The following is an 18810-nucleotide window of genomic DNA, read 5'->3' as shown; positions in this document are numbered from 1 at the left end:
AGGGATGATCTAATAAACCGGATAAAAACCGGGCTATTATATTTCTTTAACTGTAATTCAGTGAATTTATTGTTTTTCCTGTGAGATATAAAGATAAAATGCGTTATTTTAAATCCAGAAACAAATCCATTAAAACTGCTGGTTTTATTCTTACTGCATTTAACTATTAAATTTATAAAAAAAAATCTAAAGAATACACCCAGAAATAGAATATTTATAATAAATACTTCATTTTTAAGAAGCTTTGATAGAATTCCTGATAAAATGTGATGAAATGAAAGTATTGTGTTTGTTCATAATAACTAATGATGTGTTTATAGTTACATTATTGCAGTTCTGTATTAAACAATCCAATAAAAAGAAAAAATAAGATCTAAAAAATAACGTGGTAAACCCTGCATTTACAATCTAAATATCTCTAACAACAGAATAAAATCATCCACAGCTATTTCCCTGTAAACAAAGATATAAAGTTAAATTGTTTGACTTTGATAATCTTAAAAAAACTAAATAAGACAATACTACATTGTTATTTTGATTCTAATTAATTCACAAATGTTATTTTTTCAAAATTCAAATCTGAATTTATTGTACTTGAAAAAGAAGCTAAACAATACACACTATTAAACTAACAGAAATATGTACTTTATTTAATGTGTATTTGTAAACAGTGTTTTTCCTCAGGCTTTTTCCCCTTATAGAACTATTTTATTTGTTATATAAATGTGAATTTGGATAGCATTACTTATATACAATATATATGTACTTTGTACTGTATGACCTCAGGAGGCTGTTTGCAGCATTAACAGCTGAACCACTATCAGAAAATGATTGTTGTGAATGTTTTAACGCCTGGCTCCTCACTGCCATCCAGTGTCCTGTTCACTACATTCACTCAAATAAACCAGTTATCATAAGGCTAGAAATCACAAATTACATCACTAAAGATCAAACTTGTGATCTTCTGAACATTAAACAGCGCGGAGACGATTCTCTATCTAATATTAAACAAGATCAAAGAAAATAACTTTACTTTTCCTTTTTATTCTGTTTCTTTTATAAAGCGTTTCAAACATGCTTCTGTCCAAAGTCATTTGGTCACATTTACCCTGCACTTAAGCCAACTGTATACATAATTGTTCAATTGTTCAATTTTCAATCTTGTTTTAAAATATATACATGTTCTATCACACACAGACACACTGTTAGAATGATAAACACATCTTTATTTTTCAGTTACAGAACAACCAGTTTTTCATTAAGAGCAATCTGAGCCTGGGTGAGATTCGCCAGGTACGTCACCATCAGCAGATCCTGAAAAACACAGAGCACGAGGATAAGAGATAAAGCCAGCAGCACCCAAACAAAGAGCAAAAAAAACAAACAGCACACAGAGTCACTTACATTAATGTTGGAGTTGAGCATACTCTCAAAGTCCTCTGCTGGGATTTTGGGCACTTTGTTGACCAGATCCATTAGATAGCGCCCGACGCTGTTGTCAGCCATCACCTTTCCAGACTAGAGATCAAAATACATGAACAACAATTTTTAACCAATAAAGCAGAGATACAACCAAGACTTATAACTGAATACTATATACATTTATTAATCTGATTAAACCATATTAAACCATATTTTTTGCACTATAAAACACACTGGATTATAAAGCACACTATCAAAAATTGGTTATTTTCAGGTCTATTTTTTGATACATAAGGCACACTGGATCAGACTCATTTTATGCAACACTAGTAAGAAACAGGTGTCACTATTTTTCCATCCTAATTCAGCAAGTCTCAATGGTGGGTGGTGGTGGGGTAGATCAAGTTAAGTAAAGCTAAGCAAAGTAATCTAAACTAATTCTTAACAAGCGCTGGATGTTAAGCTACACAGATTTCTCTCCTGAACACCGTTTATTTGGGTGAGTAAAGCACTTTCCTTTATTTATCTTAAGCTTATATTCCCAAATATGACCAGAACTAAGGCTGGAGCATTAGCATTAGCCCTTAACAGCTAGAGCGCCTGACAGCGCTACACTGAGGAACCCTAAGTGTACCGGTAAGCCAGGGCAATATTAGACTCAGTCCAAAATACTCACTTCTGAACGGCGATTAGAACGTTTAGTGGCTAATGCTAATACTGCTCCAGCAGGGCTAGCTGGGGTTAGCAGCAGGCTACAGGCCAAAAACACTCACCTCCAAAATATGAAAGAGCTAGCAGTTAGCATGGTTAGTGACTAATGCTAATACTGCTTCAACCTCTGTGATAAAGAGAAACTTTAAAACTGTATAACTCTGTACTTCAGTGGAGTGGCTTTACTGCTCTTTAATACCTGACTGATAAAATTCATATATAAGGCTCATCGGATTATAAGACAAACTGATAATTTTTGGGAAAATTAAAGCATTTCAAATGCACCTTATAAAAAATATATATCCAGGCCTCAGCACTGAAACCCAAGACTCACCAGGACATCTTCAATGTATGCGAGCACTGTGGTCAGCATTTCCTGGATGCGTCCTGCTGCACTTCCCACCTGAGCCAAGTCTGAGGTCAAGCCATTGGTGCGGTTGGGAGATGCACGAGTCCTTTGTAGAAGATCAACTATAAAAGAAGCACAGAGCAGATGTGAGAAATAGACCATTTAACAGTTCAGAATTACAAAATCTATCAAATCTTAAGATATCAAGTATCAATGTTAAGCAGAACCATGCCACTGATATAATGGAACTATAATAGCACATAATGCAATTAAACCGTTTTAAAGAGTGATGAACAAAGATATTAGAAATGAAACAATAAAATGTTTAATTATACTAAAACTAAATTTGCTGTCCACTGAAATACAAATGATCATCCACATTTTGTGCTGTGAGGGTGTTTGCTAGATCAGCTGTGTTCTGATACTCACTGGTGTCTTACTCTTCTTTCTCAAAACACTTGTTTATTTTACACTTTTTATAGCAGCTCTGATTAAGTTTAAGTCGGATAAAGGCTAAATCCTTTTCTGTGAATGCATTAGAGCTCAATGTCTAAGTATGGGTTAAATAAAACTATTATGGTTAAGCTTCAGCAGTTAGTCCCTGGTTCACAGACGTGCTGGTTTGGATCTGTTGTGTTAAGAGTAATCCGGCGCAGGCAGAGGAAAGAGCAGTGCCCCCAGCTCCAGTGTATCAGCCATCAGACACCCGTGCTGATCAACATCACACAGGCAGTGGTGTGAGGAGGGAGTGCCGTTCACCCACCACTTAGAGACCATGGTGAATTTTGTTCTCTTGGACTTCGGCTGATGATGGCAAGCATGAAGATCCAGGACTGGTGGTCCTTGAATCATAGTGGCAGCCCCTTATTCCACTAAACCCCTCAACTAGATAAGAAGTTAATTGTGACAGGTCTAATTAGAAAGCCCTTTACAATGTTTGTTTTTGCAAATGCCTGACATGATGCTTCATAGCACGTGAATATTATACCTAAAATTATATTTAAAAACATGTTTTATTTAATTTATATGTAAATGGTCAACCTAAGGTAGAGGATCCAATCAGAAGTGAGTTGTGAGTTTAGCAGGTCTCACCACACAGGTCTATAGAACAAAATAGACTCACAATAACCTCATCATGAATCACCTGAACCACCACTACGCTTTAAAACAGGTATCTTAGCATATAAATGTGTTTAGCAATTATCAATACGCTGCCAAATGAAGGAAAAACTAAATTATATACCCAAGCAAAGGTCATCCAGGAAAGAACCCTAAGTAACATCTAAGAATGTACAGGTTTCTCTCGCTTTGCATGATGTCTGTTTTGGAGTCCACAGACAGACAATAAACAGGTATGTTTTACACAGCAGAACAAAATTAATCAGATGTTTGCAGATACAACAGACCCCAACATATACAACCCCAATTCCAACAGAGCTGCTACCACCAAGTTCTAAATGAGTTTATGTTCATCATGAAACGGCAAAACGTATTACTTAACATAAACTGACTGGCCAAAAAAAGGTCTCACTAATATTTGGTTGGTCTGCCTTAAGCTTTAGGAAAGATTCTCAATGAGGTTAAGATCTGGACTCTGTGGTGAACTCTCTCAATCCATGTGTGAAAATGATGATCTCATGCTCCCTGAATCACTCTTTCACTATTCCAGCTCCATCAATCCTGATATTGTTATGTTGGAATATGCTCGTGTTCATCAGAGAAGATAAAATCCATTGATGGAATAATCTGATCTATATTCAGTATATTCAGGTAGAGTCAGCTGACCTCATTCTTTCAGCACATACTGTTACTGAACCTAAACCTGCAGAACAACTGCAGCATCAAACAACCAACACATCATTTACTCACTTACATTTACACTTACAAAGGTGGAAACTTTTTTCGTTGGCCAGACAGTGTATGATAAATTACTATGTTCAATAGTGAATAAAATTTAAGAGATTTGCAAATCGTTAAATTATTTTTTCAATTTGCAGAATGAAAAAATTATTTTGGAATAGAGGTTGTACAAGAAGGTCTACATATATTAAAGAAGATCCGGTGACTAACCTCCAATGCGCTCTGTGTCATAATAAACATATTTTACTGTTAAGGGCGTGAACATCACACCAACAGTCTTCCCTGGAACACCCATCTGTGCGCTGAAAGATAAAACATACAAAATCAAACACATTTACCAAAAGACGAAAAAACACATACCAAATCAGTTCTATATGTAAAGTGCTGTAGTCAGGAAACAGGACGAGCAGTCTAACCTGACATAAGCACGAATGTTCATTTTGTTGCTCTGCAGCGCCGTGTCCACGGTGAGGTGGATGGGGTTCTGCGCTTCCCGACTGTAGTACTCATGGATCAGCACGGAATGTTCTGTGATGTCGTATCCTGTGGCATACCTGGAAAATAAATCATACCATTTCACTTTAACACAAATTATATAAAACTATTAAATAATTAAAAAAAGGACTATTATACTAATTATATTACATTATCAAAACAAATGTGGCACTCAAAAGTAAATGTCGGATCTCTTGGCCATGTCTATATAGTTATAGACGTATATCTATATGTGCAATCTTGCTGTATTGTACATTTAATGTCTCTTAACCTTTCATATTTATATTTTTATCTTGATGCACTTGTTGTAACTTTGGGGGAAAGAGTAACTTAATTTCAATCCTCTGTATGTCCTGTACATATGCAGTACTGACAATAAAACTACTTGACTTGACCTTTTGAATGATGTTGTAGATCAGGGGTCGGTCATTCGTTTTGGTTGCGGAACAGATTTTTTCCAAGCCATTATATAGTGGGCCACAAAAAAAATGAAGCAGGTAAACCCAGGAAGAAAATAAAAAATAAATGAACACACACACCACTCCTCACGCGGGGATCGAACCCATGTCATTAGGATCGCAATCCAATACACTACATCTGTGCCGGCTAGAGTTACAATTAGGGGAAAAATTGTTCTTTTTTCCTTATCGTTGATCATAGTTCAAACAACCTCACAGGCCAGATAGGCGGGCCGCCTATTGCTGACCTATGTTGTAGAGGTACCTAATGGTGTCCTGTGATGATTCATGCCACACATGAATTTTGCAGTGGAGGAGGGAATAAGTCTGGGAACACAGCTAGTCTGAAGATGGCAGCAGTACGTGGACGAGCATTGTCCTGTCGTGCTGGTGTGTGTGTTCAGAAGAGCAGGGCCTCATTAACATAACTGAAACCTCATTAAAGCTGTTAAAGTGCTCGTAATGAAGACCAAATGTGATCTAACACTGTATGATACTGCACTCGACACCAAGAGAACAGGAAGTGTGATTAACAACAAACCGTTCATCTTGGCGTTGACCACAGTGCCACAACACATGAATTCATTGGTCCACTCCACCAAGACAAAAGCATACGGTCTCTGGGTCACATTCAGTGATGAGTCCCACTTTTGCTTCAGTAGAATCTCACAATTTCCTCCCAGCGGTTAATTTTGAAATGATGTGTAATAAAATGATCAAAAATCAGAAGTCACCTACCAACCAATGATGACTTCACTGGGCGAAACCTTCTTATGAAGTTCGTACATGTTCTTTGCAAACTCCATGTCCACAGCCACCTAGAATATTTTAACAAGAGGGGAAAAAAAAACAAGAATAAAACATGACTCCATAAATCACTTTAAATTTGTATTTCTACAAACTGGCCTTAAATGACCACAGACAATTCTATCTGCTCTACATGTAACTAAACTACACAAGGCAAATGCAACAAGCATATTTATAGTAATGCAGGGGTGTCAAGCAATGAGGAACTAATACTTTATTACATCTATACTTTATTTCATCTATACTTTACTAGAGACATTTTTTGTAACACTTTCACAATTTCTACTTTCAACTTTCTATTGCTTACACTTTATAAACAGCCTCCTCACCCCTTTTTATTTTCAGCTTGTCCTTCATAACTTGAGTTAATAATTCAACTTATACAGAAGTATTTTAAACCCTAGTTTCTATATCTATCTTGTAGCCGAGTAATAAATAAAAATACTTTAGACAGCTTTGTAGAAATGGAGATCCGTATTTCAATATTGGATAATTATTTAAAAAAAATGACATGCAGAACCTTATAACTATATTTCATCAGTTATCATTTTAATTACATTACTATTTTTACTGATCCAGAAACATGAAAAACATCTCATGTATTAACTCTTAAAAGCACTCTCCACTGCTGTTGCTGATTTATATGCTTATAATTTCCTGCTCGCTGTTTGTTATTTTATTTTGTATCTTTATTTTGATGAACAGGACATTTGGCTGTGGAATAAATAAAAGGCAACAATAATCCTACAGACAAACAGCAAACAAGGAGAGCAGTCATGTATTCATGTCTTTAAAATGCTAACTTCAATGAATATGAGAGAACGCTGTGGTGTCTACATCCCTCCATCTATATTTCCAGTGTACCTATCAGCATTGTAGTTCTTTTTCTGCTACATTTACAGTAGAGTAGAGAGAGTATTTAATTTCTTATTAAACGTTTGGTAGGTGGTAAATATAAACAATAAAGACACTCAAATATTTCTGCTTATTATAGATGTAAACAGGGAGGAGCTTCTGGATCACAGGCTCAGCAGTTCATCAGTAGAGATCTTGTGAACACTAACAGTAGGGAGAACAGTTTGGTGATCCTGTGCTGTAGATTTAGTAGCTACATTATTCCAGATGAACAGTTTAAACTGGTTTATGGATAAAGATAAATGTTTTTAACTGTGGTTAGCTACTAATGGCAGTAAAGCTAAAGCTCGTTAGCCTCGGGATTTTCTTACCTCGTCTTCTGACTCATTGTGAGGAACGGAGAAACAGTTGGTGACTTCGACAGAATGCTTATCTATGGTTCCTGTGGGAATAAACACACATATTTAATAAATTAGATAAACAGTAGTAAAGTTAGTTAACGCTGTTTTAGCAACACGAGTCTTCAGGCTAATCAGCGGACATGCGCAGTAGCGTTATCCTGGCACAGCGTGCTGAACCCGAACAAAGCCCGTGTCCTGATTCAGACCCAGCGCTCCTCAAATATCCCCCAAACCCGAGTCCTCACCCAGTAATGTACCGATCACCCGGCTCGCCCCCTCGTTCCTCCGCTCGTACGAGTCCGCGATGGAAGCGAGAACCACCGGGTGGATTTTCACAACCGGCCCGTGAACCGCCATGTTTCCGAGAGGAAGAGAGAGAGCAGCAGACCGGATACAGAGCAGAGCCCCAGCACCGCACTCAGACCTGCTGCTGCCCCGCACTCAGACCTGCTGCTGCCCCGCAGTGTTCACACCCCGCTATTACACCCCATAATAATAACAGCCCGCTACAACATCCCATAACAATAACAACACCCCGCTATTACACCCCATAATAATAACACCAGTAACTCACTATTACACCCCATAATAATAACAGCCCGCTATAACATCCCATAATAATAACAACACCCCGCTATTACACCCCATAATAATAACAGCCCGCTATAACATCCCATAACAATAACAACACCCCGCTATTACACCCCATAATAATAACACCAGTAACTCACTATTACACCCCATAATAATAACAGCCCGCTATAACCATACCTGTCAAGTCTCCCGTTTTGTCCGGGAAACTACCGTATTTTACTCCTTTTTCCCGCCGTCCTCCCGTATTAGTATTTTCCCGTAAATTTCCCGTATTATATTAAAATAAAAAAACATATATTATTGAGGAGACAGGGCACTGACCGCTCTGTGTCTCTTAACCAATCGTGGAGCCGGTTCAAGGAGAAAGCTTGGAAAGGAGGGTCAGTGTAGGTAAGCCCCCCGTCGCTGTGAGTTCAGGCAGCTATTCGGAGCAGCTGATGTTAAAACAGATCTGGATATACAGCGATTTTTCTTAAAGAAAGGTAACGGTAGGCTAATGGAAACTGTGATGAGATTTTTCTGATAGCTGCTTAAAAATACTCGTCTCCGAAATAAAACACACAGATTAAACCTTTTAAAATAAAATAAAAATAAAGTTTGTGACTCAGTTTAACTAGAAATGTGTAGAGGACCGAAATGAACTGAACTGATCAGGGGTGGAGTGATCAAAAGAAAGAAGTATTAATTAAAAATTATTAATTTAGTAGGCCAATTAGGACTAATTTTTACTGATGGAATATATCTGGTCCATGTCCTTTTAGTAAAAGCTCATGATACTATTTTTAGGTCACCAACAGTCATTTTGCAGAATTTGTGCACCTTTTGTTCAATTTTAAATCCATTAAATAAAAAACATATATCATATAAAAGAGTGCATTATGCCAAAAAAAGACATGAAATCTTAACCTTTTTTTAAATATCTAGAAAAGGGGTTTTAATTTGGCTGTATTAAAAATGACATATGTAGGAATGTCCACAACATTTCAGATTCTGATAATCTAATTGTAGTGTGTAAGTGGTTCACATGTGGTTATTTTAGATTTTTTTAAACCTGTCTTAAAATGTAAGGGATACTGAACCTTCGTTGGGCTGGTGGGAGTGGACAGAGGAAAATGTCCCTTATTTTTAAATCTAAAACTTGACAGGTATGGCTATAACATCCCATAACAATAACAACACCCCGCTATTACACCCCATAATAATAACACCAGTAACTCACTATTACTCCCCATAAGATTATAAATTTTTTAAAACCTTTTTATTTATTTTTTTACAAATACTGTCAGTTTAAAACATCAAAACTTTAAAACATCTCCCTCCGCCTGAGCTTTAATCACGCTGGAGATTGATATTCGGCTCATTAGCGCTGCTAGTGTTTGGGTGTGGAACTGCATCAGATTCTGATCATCACTCTCGGGTAAAGGACAGATGAGTGACAGGACGGGGCGCTTCAAGTGGCCAATCAGATACCCCTGTGGCCCCGCCCCCAAAACCGCCAGTGATCCAGATCAGTCACCTCTATTGAACACCCCATAATAAGCAATGCACGGTATAAAATATCTGTAAATGAACAGTAGGTATAAATAATCTCAGAAAAAAATGAGTTGCAGTCGTCTGAATAGTGACCCAGATCCTCTCTCTTTGCAAAATCTAAGCCTGTGTCTATCTGTGAGTAAAAAGTCTGTGATTAGTCTATAGATGTTAGAGGGTGTCAGACTTTACGCTATTAAAAGTCTTTTTAAGTCATCTAGTGGTATGGTCAGCATCAGTTAAGTCAGCTATAGTTGACAAAATAATTTTAACAGATAAATAGGAGTTAAAGTTCATGTATGTTGCAAACAGTCTGTAAATGTGAAAATTGATCATATTCAGTTTTGATCTGTCTAATTAGTTAATGTCACATAAGTTTTGCATGTGCGTATCCTGTAGTTAACTAGTTAACTTACCTGTGATTGTGAACAGGTAGCTAGCTGAGCTGGGTAGCTAGAGTTAGCTGTCTGGCCATATAACTAATTGCAGCGTAAAGTTGAGGTACACTGTGAAAAGGTATACTTTAGTTTTCAGGCCTTTTCAAGCCTAGGAGGTGAATCTCTGTTGTGAGGTGGGTAACAGCCTGTAGATGGCGCTCTGGAGGCGCGTCTGCTGTTATGGAAAGCTACTGAAAAGTCTGTGCACTTATATACAGTCTATGGTTTAAACTGCACTCAATTAATATGTGATTAGTAGCTCTAATTTAGTGACAAGCATCAAATCGAATAACGAGTTTTATAACTTTATAATGCAGTTATTTGACATTTTAACTCAGTTGGACAAACTCGTCCTTTAGACCAAGGTTCCCAAGGTTCTGCTCTCTAAACTTTCAGCTACTGCTGGCATTTTATTCCTCTTCTCATGATGTGTAATTTGATGTTCAGAGACTAATATTTCTGTCTTTGTAAAAATGTTTATTTATTTATTTATTAAAATCAACATTGTGAATAAATATTACTGTGTCTGCCTGATATATATGTATCTGGTAAATTCACAAACTTCAGGTGTTTATTGTAAAAAAATATATATATATGATAGAACATAAATATGAGAAATGAGGGCTTTGCATTAGTTTAGTCAGTTGGTGGAGGGACAGATAATATTTCTGTTCTTCAGCAGGGGTCATCATTGTTAATGTATTATACATTATTTTATTATTTAGAAAAAAAAATAATAGTAATAACTTTAAATGTGTTGTTTTAAGTTGGTGCAGTGTGACTGTAATATTTCAGGGTTTTCTGTAGTTCAGTCTATAATGGCAGCAGCACTGTTTCCTCTGTTTGGATTCTTAGGCTTTATGAGGTTAGGTTTTGTGGGTCTTTGATAGCTGCTGTTAGTGAACAAGCTTACTAGCTTATCTAATCGGCTAAACTTTAAGCAGGTTTTTATGGAATTTGTGTGATTTCTAATGAATATTTAAATGTTTTAATGTTTGACTTAATGAAGTTTTGGTTGAGTGTTTTTATTTCGAGTGAAAAATGCACGGAAGTAGTTACATCTACAGTGTACATATGTTTCATTTCATAATTACTGTTTAATACATCTTTATGCAATTGATATTGCAGTTTATATAAATGTCAGTTAAAGTCAGTATACTGTGAACTGACAGTATACTGAATAATAGTAAAATATGTTTAAATATAGCATAATATATGTGCTTGTTTGAGTTTAACGTTTTTGCTAGTCTACAAGCATGATCGACCCAATTCAAGTTTTCAGCAGGGAAGCAAAACAAAAACATCATAGTCAAATAATAATAAATAATTTCATACACTGTACTTTTTAAAGAATTACAATTTTTTTTGAGAAACATGATTTTTGGATAGAAAGAATAACTTAACTTGATTAGTTATAAACAATTAATTATTAATAATATGGCAATAAAAATGTTTAATTTAATTTGTCTTGTAGTTATTATTTTGAGATTATATATTTAATTTGAAATTATATTTAATTCAAAATTATATATATATAGGAAAATTATATAAAAGAAAGTGTAACATTTTTGATTGTACCCACATCACACAGTAGATGGCAGCATTTCATATCCTTAAAGACTCTGTTTAGTGTGGAGGTAAAAAGAGTATAGGCAAACAAGATAAAACAAACATAATATTTGTTTAATAGCTGTCAGGAAACAATGTGCTTATAGATAGCAAGGTTTCATTATTAAATACAGCTTTGTAAAGATAAACTGTACAAAATCCATCAGCAGGCAGATTTGCTGTAAGAGAAAACTGGAAAAAGTAATTACACTACTGGCGGTGACTGATCACAGACATCCTCCAGCTCCCTGTAAGATCAGCACTTTTACTCCCCATTATTTAGAACCTTGTTTAAAATGATTAAAAGCTGTGTATTGTCCTCTGCAGGGAGCTGTCTGTGTGAATGTGAGAGGTGGTATAGTTCAGTGTTGTAGGGTTACAGTGTTACAGTGCAGCTGATTCTTAAGTAGGACTGAGACTGCAGACCACAGTCTAGAATTACACTGTAAACACGGCTTTCCACAGATATTGATAATATTACATTCCTCAGAGCCACTGCAGTGATGAGTCCTGATTTCTAAAATTCATTTTTTGGTTTTAAAGTGGTACCTTGTTTTATAGGTTAGTCCTTTAAAATTGAAAAAAATACAGATTAAAGATTAAATGTTTCTCAATTCCCCAGTTTGACACAGAATGCCAATCCCAGCCTATCCTCTAAGGCATGCTTGTTGTCATATGCTTGACCCTGAAGTACAGTCCAATCACGTCCCAGTAAGATCATTTATCACAAAAGATTAATATTGATTTCCAAAGCTCACACCCCTGCTGAAAAATGTAGTATTTGCTGTCTGAGCTGCTCCTTATGGATCAAGGTGATAAAAAATCTTGTCATCCAGGAGAAAACCCTGTGCTTGTAAACCAGCTCTTCACCAGCACAGTGATGTTGAATTAAATTTTAGTCATGCTCTTTGAGCAGCTTGACCGTACTGGTTTTGGTATCTAACTTTATCTAAACAACAAAATCAAACAAAATTTAAAATGTGCTTGTAAAGTATCTGTTTAACCAGCAAAGAGAATGTTTGATTTGACCATTTGATTTTGGTCATGCTGGTTGAACAGCTTGATCTTACTGGTCATGCTGGTCTAGTTTGGTCATACTGGTTATGTAGCTAGTAGACCAGCTAAAACATCTAGCTTGAGCTAGCTATGCAGTTTTATCATCAGGGAGATACTGTATGACCACAGGCTGAATACTGATTTTAGTAAAATGAAAGTGAGCTAAAGCTGTGTTTGAGTCATTAGATGTCTGTAGTAAAACTGAAATTGTTATGCTCTGTTAAAACTTCTATGTGAATTTAGTCAATGTTGTGGTCATTGGGTCCCTCTTGTGGTTGTTTTAAAAACTACAGTCATTTTCCCTTTTTTGTAAACTCTGATGCCATTGGTTATAAAGGGTCAGGTGATTTTGGTAGGTCAGCCATTTGTTTGCTGTAAAAGAGCAGTGTTTTGCCGTGGTCTCTGCTGTTAGGTTTCAGCTTTGTTTGTGCCTTGGACATCATTGCTTGTAAGTTTATTTTCTTTCTATTATCTTGCTACAGATTATTTAGAGCTATGGGAGGGAAATGTTTGTATGTATTTTCATATACCATTAACAGTGTCTGATTAAGCATTTTCTTTGTATGTTTCAGTTTTACAAAAAACGTTATGAATGAAGACAAGACAACAGTAAAGACAGTCAACTTTACTCCAGCTTCTGTCATTTCTTAACTTGTTTGCTACCTGTTGATTTGTGTATTGACACACAAGTGTAATGGGATGGAGCTACAGACTAGTAGCTCTCCAGCCCAGAGGATTGTTGAACCCTCAGAACATCTGATCTCAAAGCAGGTAAACCCAAGAAGAAAGAAGGAAAAAAAATGACACACTGCTCCTCTTGCGGGATCAAATCCGACCCCTGCTCTACACGTTTAAGGTGAAGTCAGCAAAAATCAGGGTGTTAGTGTCATGAATTCACATACAGTATTTTATTTACCCATTTTCTTCTTGGAAGCTTTGTGAAATCATTATCATATCAATCATAATAATCATTATAACCATAATAATCATAAAATAATCTCATGTTGTTTCCCTGATTTTCTCAAGAAAAAAAAGGCCTCAAAGGAAGGTATTGTTCTATATTTAATTGTATTGTCTATTTGCTAATGTGTAAATTTGGGTGTGAGAGCTCTTGTGAGTGTTCTTGGCTTAGGCTGTGGCACGGGCCAGTCGTGAGGTAGACACATGCAGATACTAAAATAAAGTTTATTAATCAAGTGATTGATGAGAGACGGGTACGGTTAATAACACGAAGGCAGCAAGAATAAACAACATACCAGACTGAGCAGCCTAAAGTGTCATACACAGATAAATCCAAACAGATAAAGGGCTAGGCAAAAAAAGAGTAGTCTAAATACACAAATATAGACAGGCCGGTTAACAAAAAGAAATGGGTCAGTAACAATAGAAAATAAACAAAAGAAACACCTAGTAGAAGAGCTGGTGAACTAGATTCAATACCCGGCGAGGGGACAACAGAAACAGGGTGGTTTTAGACAGACCAGGTGAGTGCAATCAGAAGCTCAGGGAAGGCCGGTGAGAGTGCATGCTGGGAAGTCTCTGTTGTTAAGTTCAGCGTCCAGAGCAGGCAGACTGACAGCATCAGGACTGAAAAAGACCAGTGATCTTCTGATGACATCCACAGAGTGAGTGAGCAGCTAGCAGATAAGAAACCACCCCTTCCTTGCCCTTTTAAGAGTGTAAATAAATGCAGACAGGAGAAATATAGTGGCCTCAGTATAATTTATCCTTAGATAGATCCATGTGTTAGTATCTGTAGCGTTTAATCATGTTTGATTATTCAGTCCTTAGGTAGTTTTTTTTGTACATAAGTCAATCAATGGCCTATTGACACACTTTCTCTGTGATTGAACATGGAAAACAGCCGTATGTATCTGCTTTAGCTCAACATCACAAGTCATTCATCAGCCGTTTCAGCTAAACCGATGTGGGATGGAGGTCGCCAGTGAAATGTCAGAAACCCTGTTTTGACTACAGCTCAGAAACCATCAGGCCTGAAGGCTGAGGAGGAAACTCCAGATTTCTTTCATTCTTAATACAATCAAAGAATTGTTACTTGTTTCTTTCCTTTGCATTAAAAACTGTTTCTTGCTGAGACATAATTTTAAAATAACTGTGTGCTAATGTTGTACTAAGCTCTGGACCATGCAGACACTGTGTTGAGATGTGAGGCCATGATGCTTTAAATGTACAGATGCTCTGATTATTCTCAGAGAGTCAGTAATAAAGGTCTTGTTTGTGTCCCCAAGAGTGTTTTTCCTTTTAGCTCCTGGATATTGACCAAGTAGCTGCTAAATAGATGCTCGTCAATGAGGGACACCTTTACTCTACAACTGGCAATATATTCTCAGTTTAAACAGGAGAATGTGCACTTAGACAGTGACCAAATAGCTCCTCCGCACACATTCATCACTACAACACGTCTTTCAGCATTGCTCAGAAATACTTCAGGCAAATGGACAGGAGATACGTCCTTGTCGATGGATCCTTGTAGCAGACCGTGGAAATTACCTCCAGCACCCGGGCTGAAAGCCTCCGACTCTTTATTTCCATCACGGATACAATCAATACTTTGACTGAACATTACAGGGAACATCAAGTTGCCTATAGGTCTGTAAACGAAGCCAGTGTTGTGCAACAACATATATACTGAGTGAATTAGAGCGAAAATGACCTGCATCTATTGACAACAGACCCAGCAGGAGCCCATATATAGTGCACGAACGGTTCCCTAAAGTACCTGTGCAAATGCATGCTTCTGCAAGATCTGCTACAGCGGGATAAACTAATAATAAAAATGTATACTGTGTTTTTGCATGATATATTATTGATATATATAATATTAATGCAATTTTGCAAAACAAAATATCCAAATACTATATGATATCAACATTTTCTTATATCCCTATCATACTGCAGTCTTGCACTGTATCTCATCTAACACATATCATTTTACATTTAATATTTTATGTGCAGCATATTAGAGTTATAGAATGGAACAGAATCTTTATTTTCATTAAATACTGAAAACAGAATTTGATGCAATTCTATCAGTGCAAACATCGGTAAACATCACATTCCACTTCATAATGTATTGCTATAAAATACCAAGTAACATTTAATGCCTTTTAGATTAATAGGTTTTAGATAAAACTGATAAAAGCAGTGCGTAAACACTGAGGAACCCTGGGTGTTCTGGTATTCCAGGGCGCTATCAGCTAGCGGTCTGTCCCACATAGCTTTTTATAACACTGTAAAGCCGCAGGCTACCGTCCAATATACTCACCTCTGAAAGGCAAAAGAGCTAGCGCTGTGGTTAGCGGCTAATGCTAATAATGCTCCAGCCTGGAGAAACTTCACTGAAACTCCTGTATAATTCTGTACTTCAGCAGAGGGATTTTACTGATCCTTAATACCTGAGTGGTAGATATAATAATAATAATAATAATAATAATAATAATAATAAGATTATAAGGTGCACTGTAGATTTTTGAGAAAATTATATATTTTAATTACGCCTTATAATCTGAAAAATACAGTAAGTGGAGCAGAATGTGAACAGGCAGTTTCTGTTTGTGTCCTGTAGGAGTCTCCAATCCCTCAAAGTTTTCAGAGCGTACAGTGCTGTGTAAAAATGTGTTTGCCTTTCATGATTTCTTATTTTTTTTGTCTAATGTTTCATATTAAACTAATTTAAATATCAGTTAACAAATATAAAATAAGGGGGCGCCGAGTGGTCCAGCGGTCTAAAGCGCTGCCACTAATGAGCGGGAGGTTGCAGGTTTGAACCCCCGCTCATGCAGCTTTATCATCAAACTGCCAGTGCTCACAGGGAACACAACTGTCCCTGCTTCCTCCGGATGGGTAGATGGCGCTCTCTCCTCACATCACTCCTAGGGTGATGTCTGCAGCAAAGGGCGTCTGTGAGCTGATGTATCAGAACTGAATCATGCTGCTCGGTAATGCTGCATCAGCAGCAGCTTAAAAAGAAGCGGTGCCCCTAAAGCTAATAACTGGTTGCTCTTAGCAGCAACAACTGCAATCAAGCTGCAGTAACTTGCTGTGAATCTTTCACAGTGTGTGGAGGATTTTTGGTTCCTTCATCTTTACAGAATTGTTGTAATTCTGCCACATTGGAGGGTTTTAAAGCATGGAGCGTATAGGGAGTACAGCTTTGGTCTGCCTGAGAGCAGCAGTTCAAACAGACAGTGTGCAGGATGTGAAGTGCCGATCAGTATGTTCTGAGCTTTTTGGAGACAGCCGGCACTGTGAAGGTCTTCCAGGGAGGGAGGAGGGCAGCCAGTTATCTTCTGGACAGTGTTGATGACCCTTTGGAAGGCTTTCATCTCTGCTGCTGTACAGCTGGAAAACCGTGCACAGATGCAGTACAGTACTGCCCCTTTACAGCAGTGATAGAAGAACACAGGCAGTTTTTTGGTTCTTTGGGTGAATTCACAAGAAGTGAAGTTTCTGCTGTGTGTTTTGTACCAGTAGGGGTGGCAATACACCAATCCAGGTCCTGTAGTCGTGAACACAGAGTCCACTCTGAGGAAAATGACTGAATGTCTGCTGTGTAATTTGTAATGTATAAAAAAATCCTTGTTTTGGTTTTGTTAAGGACCAGGTCGTTGCCCTTGGGCCACACAGACACATACAGTTGAATGCCTTCAAAACTATTAGGATCACATGAATCACACTCACATCCCTGCGTGAAGAGAAACACTGGCAGAAAGTCATTACTTTTGTCATCTACACAAAATGCACCAAACTGTAACAAGTATACGGGTTCATGGATTTGGAGACGGGTTTAGAGACTGGCATATGACTGGATTATTTGAAATGGGAGTTATTGTCCCAGTTCACAGTTCCAAGCTTGACACATGTTCCAGGAGAGCCATTATGGCTGTCACAGTTTTCTCTCTCTAGAGGTACATAAGAGGCAATCCTCCTGGTAAAGGGGAATTATTACGCTGTGTGCTCTTACTGCCCCCCCAACACGGCCTGCACACATGACGCATACCCTCAGGCAGTGTCTAACAGTAATAACCGATATGTCTGTTCTATAAAGACCATCTGTGGTCAGAGGCACATAAAAAGAAAAGTATTTTAAATGCATGGTGAGAGAACATTGCCCGCGTGAAACAGGAGGCGTTTCCATTCCACTGTAACATACGGCTTGCTCACTAGAAGCTGGAATCAAGATCCCTGTAAAAACTCAATGTGACTTGACTAGTCACTGATCAACAGCACTAACCAGCTGTCCAATGATCATGGAGTCTTCCAGCACAAATCTGCCCAATGTAGCTGATCAGTAAAGACTCAGGCTCTAAAGAACCCACTGAGTTTAGATTGAGAGAGGAGAAATATAATGAAATAAACTGGTCATTTATTGATTTTTGGAAAGTTGTTATCCAGAAGCAGGTTTATGGTACAAACACACAAAGGTCCAAGTGAACGGGGGTAAAAGGGGAAATACAAAAAACTAGGGGGTCTAGGCAGAAAAAGGGTCACAGAACGATTGTAGAAATAAACTTTTAGAATGTCAGAAAGACACTCAATCTACTTAGGAACTGCAAAGCTTTACTGGGAGGAATGGAGGAGTGTATCTCACTGCACACTGCTGTATGACCAAGCATGTAATTACAGCCAGCGCCCCTGATTGGCTGATGGGCTTAATGTTTGGACCAATGAAGTGACTAATGCTGCGGGGTTCACACACTAACACAGCTGCTGGTGAGAGGGTCTGGTAGTGAGGTGCTGGTCCCTTACTAGTGATACAAGGGACACTAAAAGCTTAGAGATATGTCCAGGACATCCTGTGGCCACGTGTTGTCTCTTGTAGTGAGGATTATAACTGCCATTTTTCAGCAGGATAATACTCACCACACACACAGTAAGAGTATCCCAAGAAGGTCTCTGTAAGAGTAAAACACTGGCGTGCTCAGTTGTCAGATTTATCAATAATTAAGTGTTTATGGAATCAGATGGGATGCTACATTTAACAACCTACGAGTGTGCAGGATCTACAGGCCCAGCTGCAACACCTGGAGGCGAAGCTAACGCAGGGTGCCATACAGAACCTGTATTTCTCCAGGGTTAACTGTGTCTCATTTTGTATTCAGGCTAGAAGCACCAAACAGGGTACTAGATATACTTTTGTAATCATTTACATATATTATTATTACATTCACACATTCTGTATAAATGTATAAATAAAAAGGTGTGTC

The 18810-nt window shown here is 37.6% G+C and overlaps 2 protein-coding genes across 2 annotated transcripts in view; both read right to left on the bottom strand.

Moving 5' to 3' along the window:
* LOC125785743 (uncharacterized) overlaps positions 1-18810 on the bottom strand; it is a 399129-nt gene that overhangs the window by 274585 nt on the left and 105734 nt on the right. The window lies entirely within an intron of this gene.
* Positions 1206-7837, bottom strand: eif3f (eukaryotic translation initiation factor 3, subunit F). The gene is made up of 8 exons (XM_022674742.2): positions 7604-7837; positions 7329-7399; positions 6034-6113; positions 4759-4896; positions 4553-4644; positions 2468-2604; positions 1405-1518; positions 1206-1314 (listed from the first exon to the last, which is right to left on the bottom strand). The coding sequence occupies exons 1-8, from the start codon at positions 7713-7715 to the stop codon at positions 1237-1239; spliced, it is 822 nt and encodes a 273-aa protein (XP_022530463.1). The 5' UTR covers positions 7716-7837; the 3' UTR covers positions 1206-1236.

Source organism: Astyanax mexicanus, chromosome 21, assembly GCF_023375975.1.
Source record: "Astyanax mexicanus isolate ESR-SI-001 chromosome 21, AstMex3_surface, whole genome shotgun sequence".
Classification (NCBI taxonomy): domain Eukaryota; kingdom Metazoa; phylum Chordata; class Actinopteri; order Characiformes; family Acestrorhamphidae; genus Astyanax; species Astyanax mexicanus.
This window is presented reverse-complemented; position numbering and strand designations above follow the sequence as displayed.

Excerpts from the sequence above, each read along its gene's own strand:
- eif3f (XM_022674742.2), bottom strand. The coding sequence starts at position 7,715 with ATGGCGGTTCACGGGCCGGTTGTGAAAATCCACCCGGTGGTTCTCGCT. Across the intron at positions 4,897-6,033 it reads AGTGAAGTCATCATTGGTTG|GTATGCCACAGGATACGACA; the intron begins GTAGGTGACTTC and ends TTTATTTTCCAG. Across the intron at positions 1,519-2,467 it reads CATACATTGAAGATGTCCTG|TCTGGAAAGGTGATGGCTGA; the intron begins GTGAGTCTTGGG and ends TTTGATCTCTAG.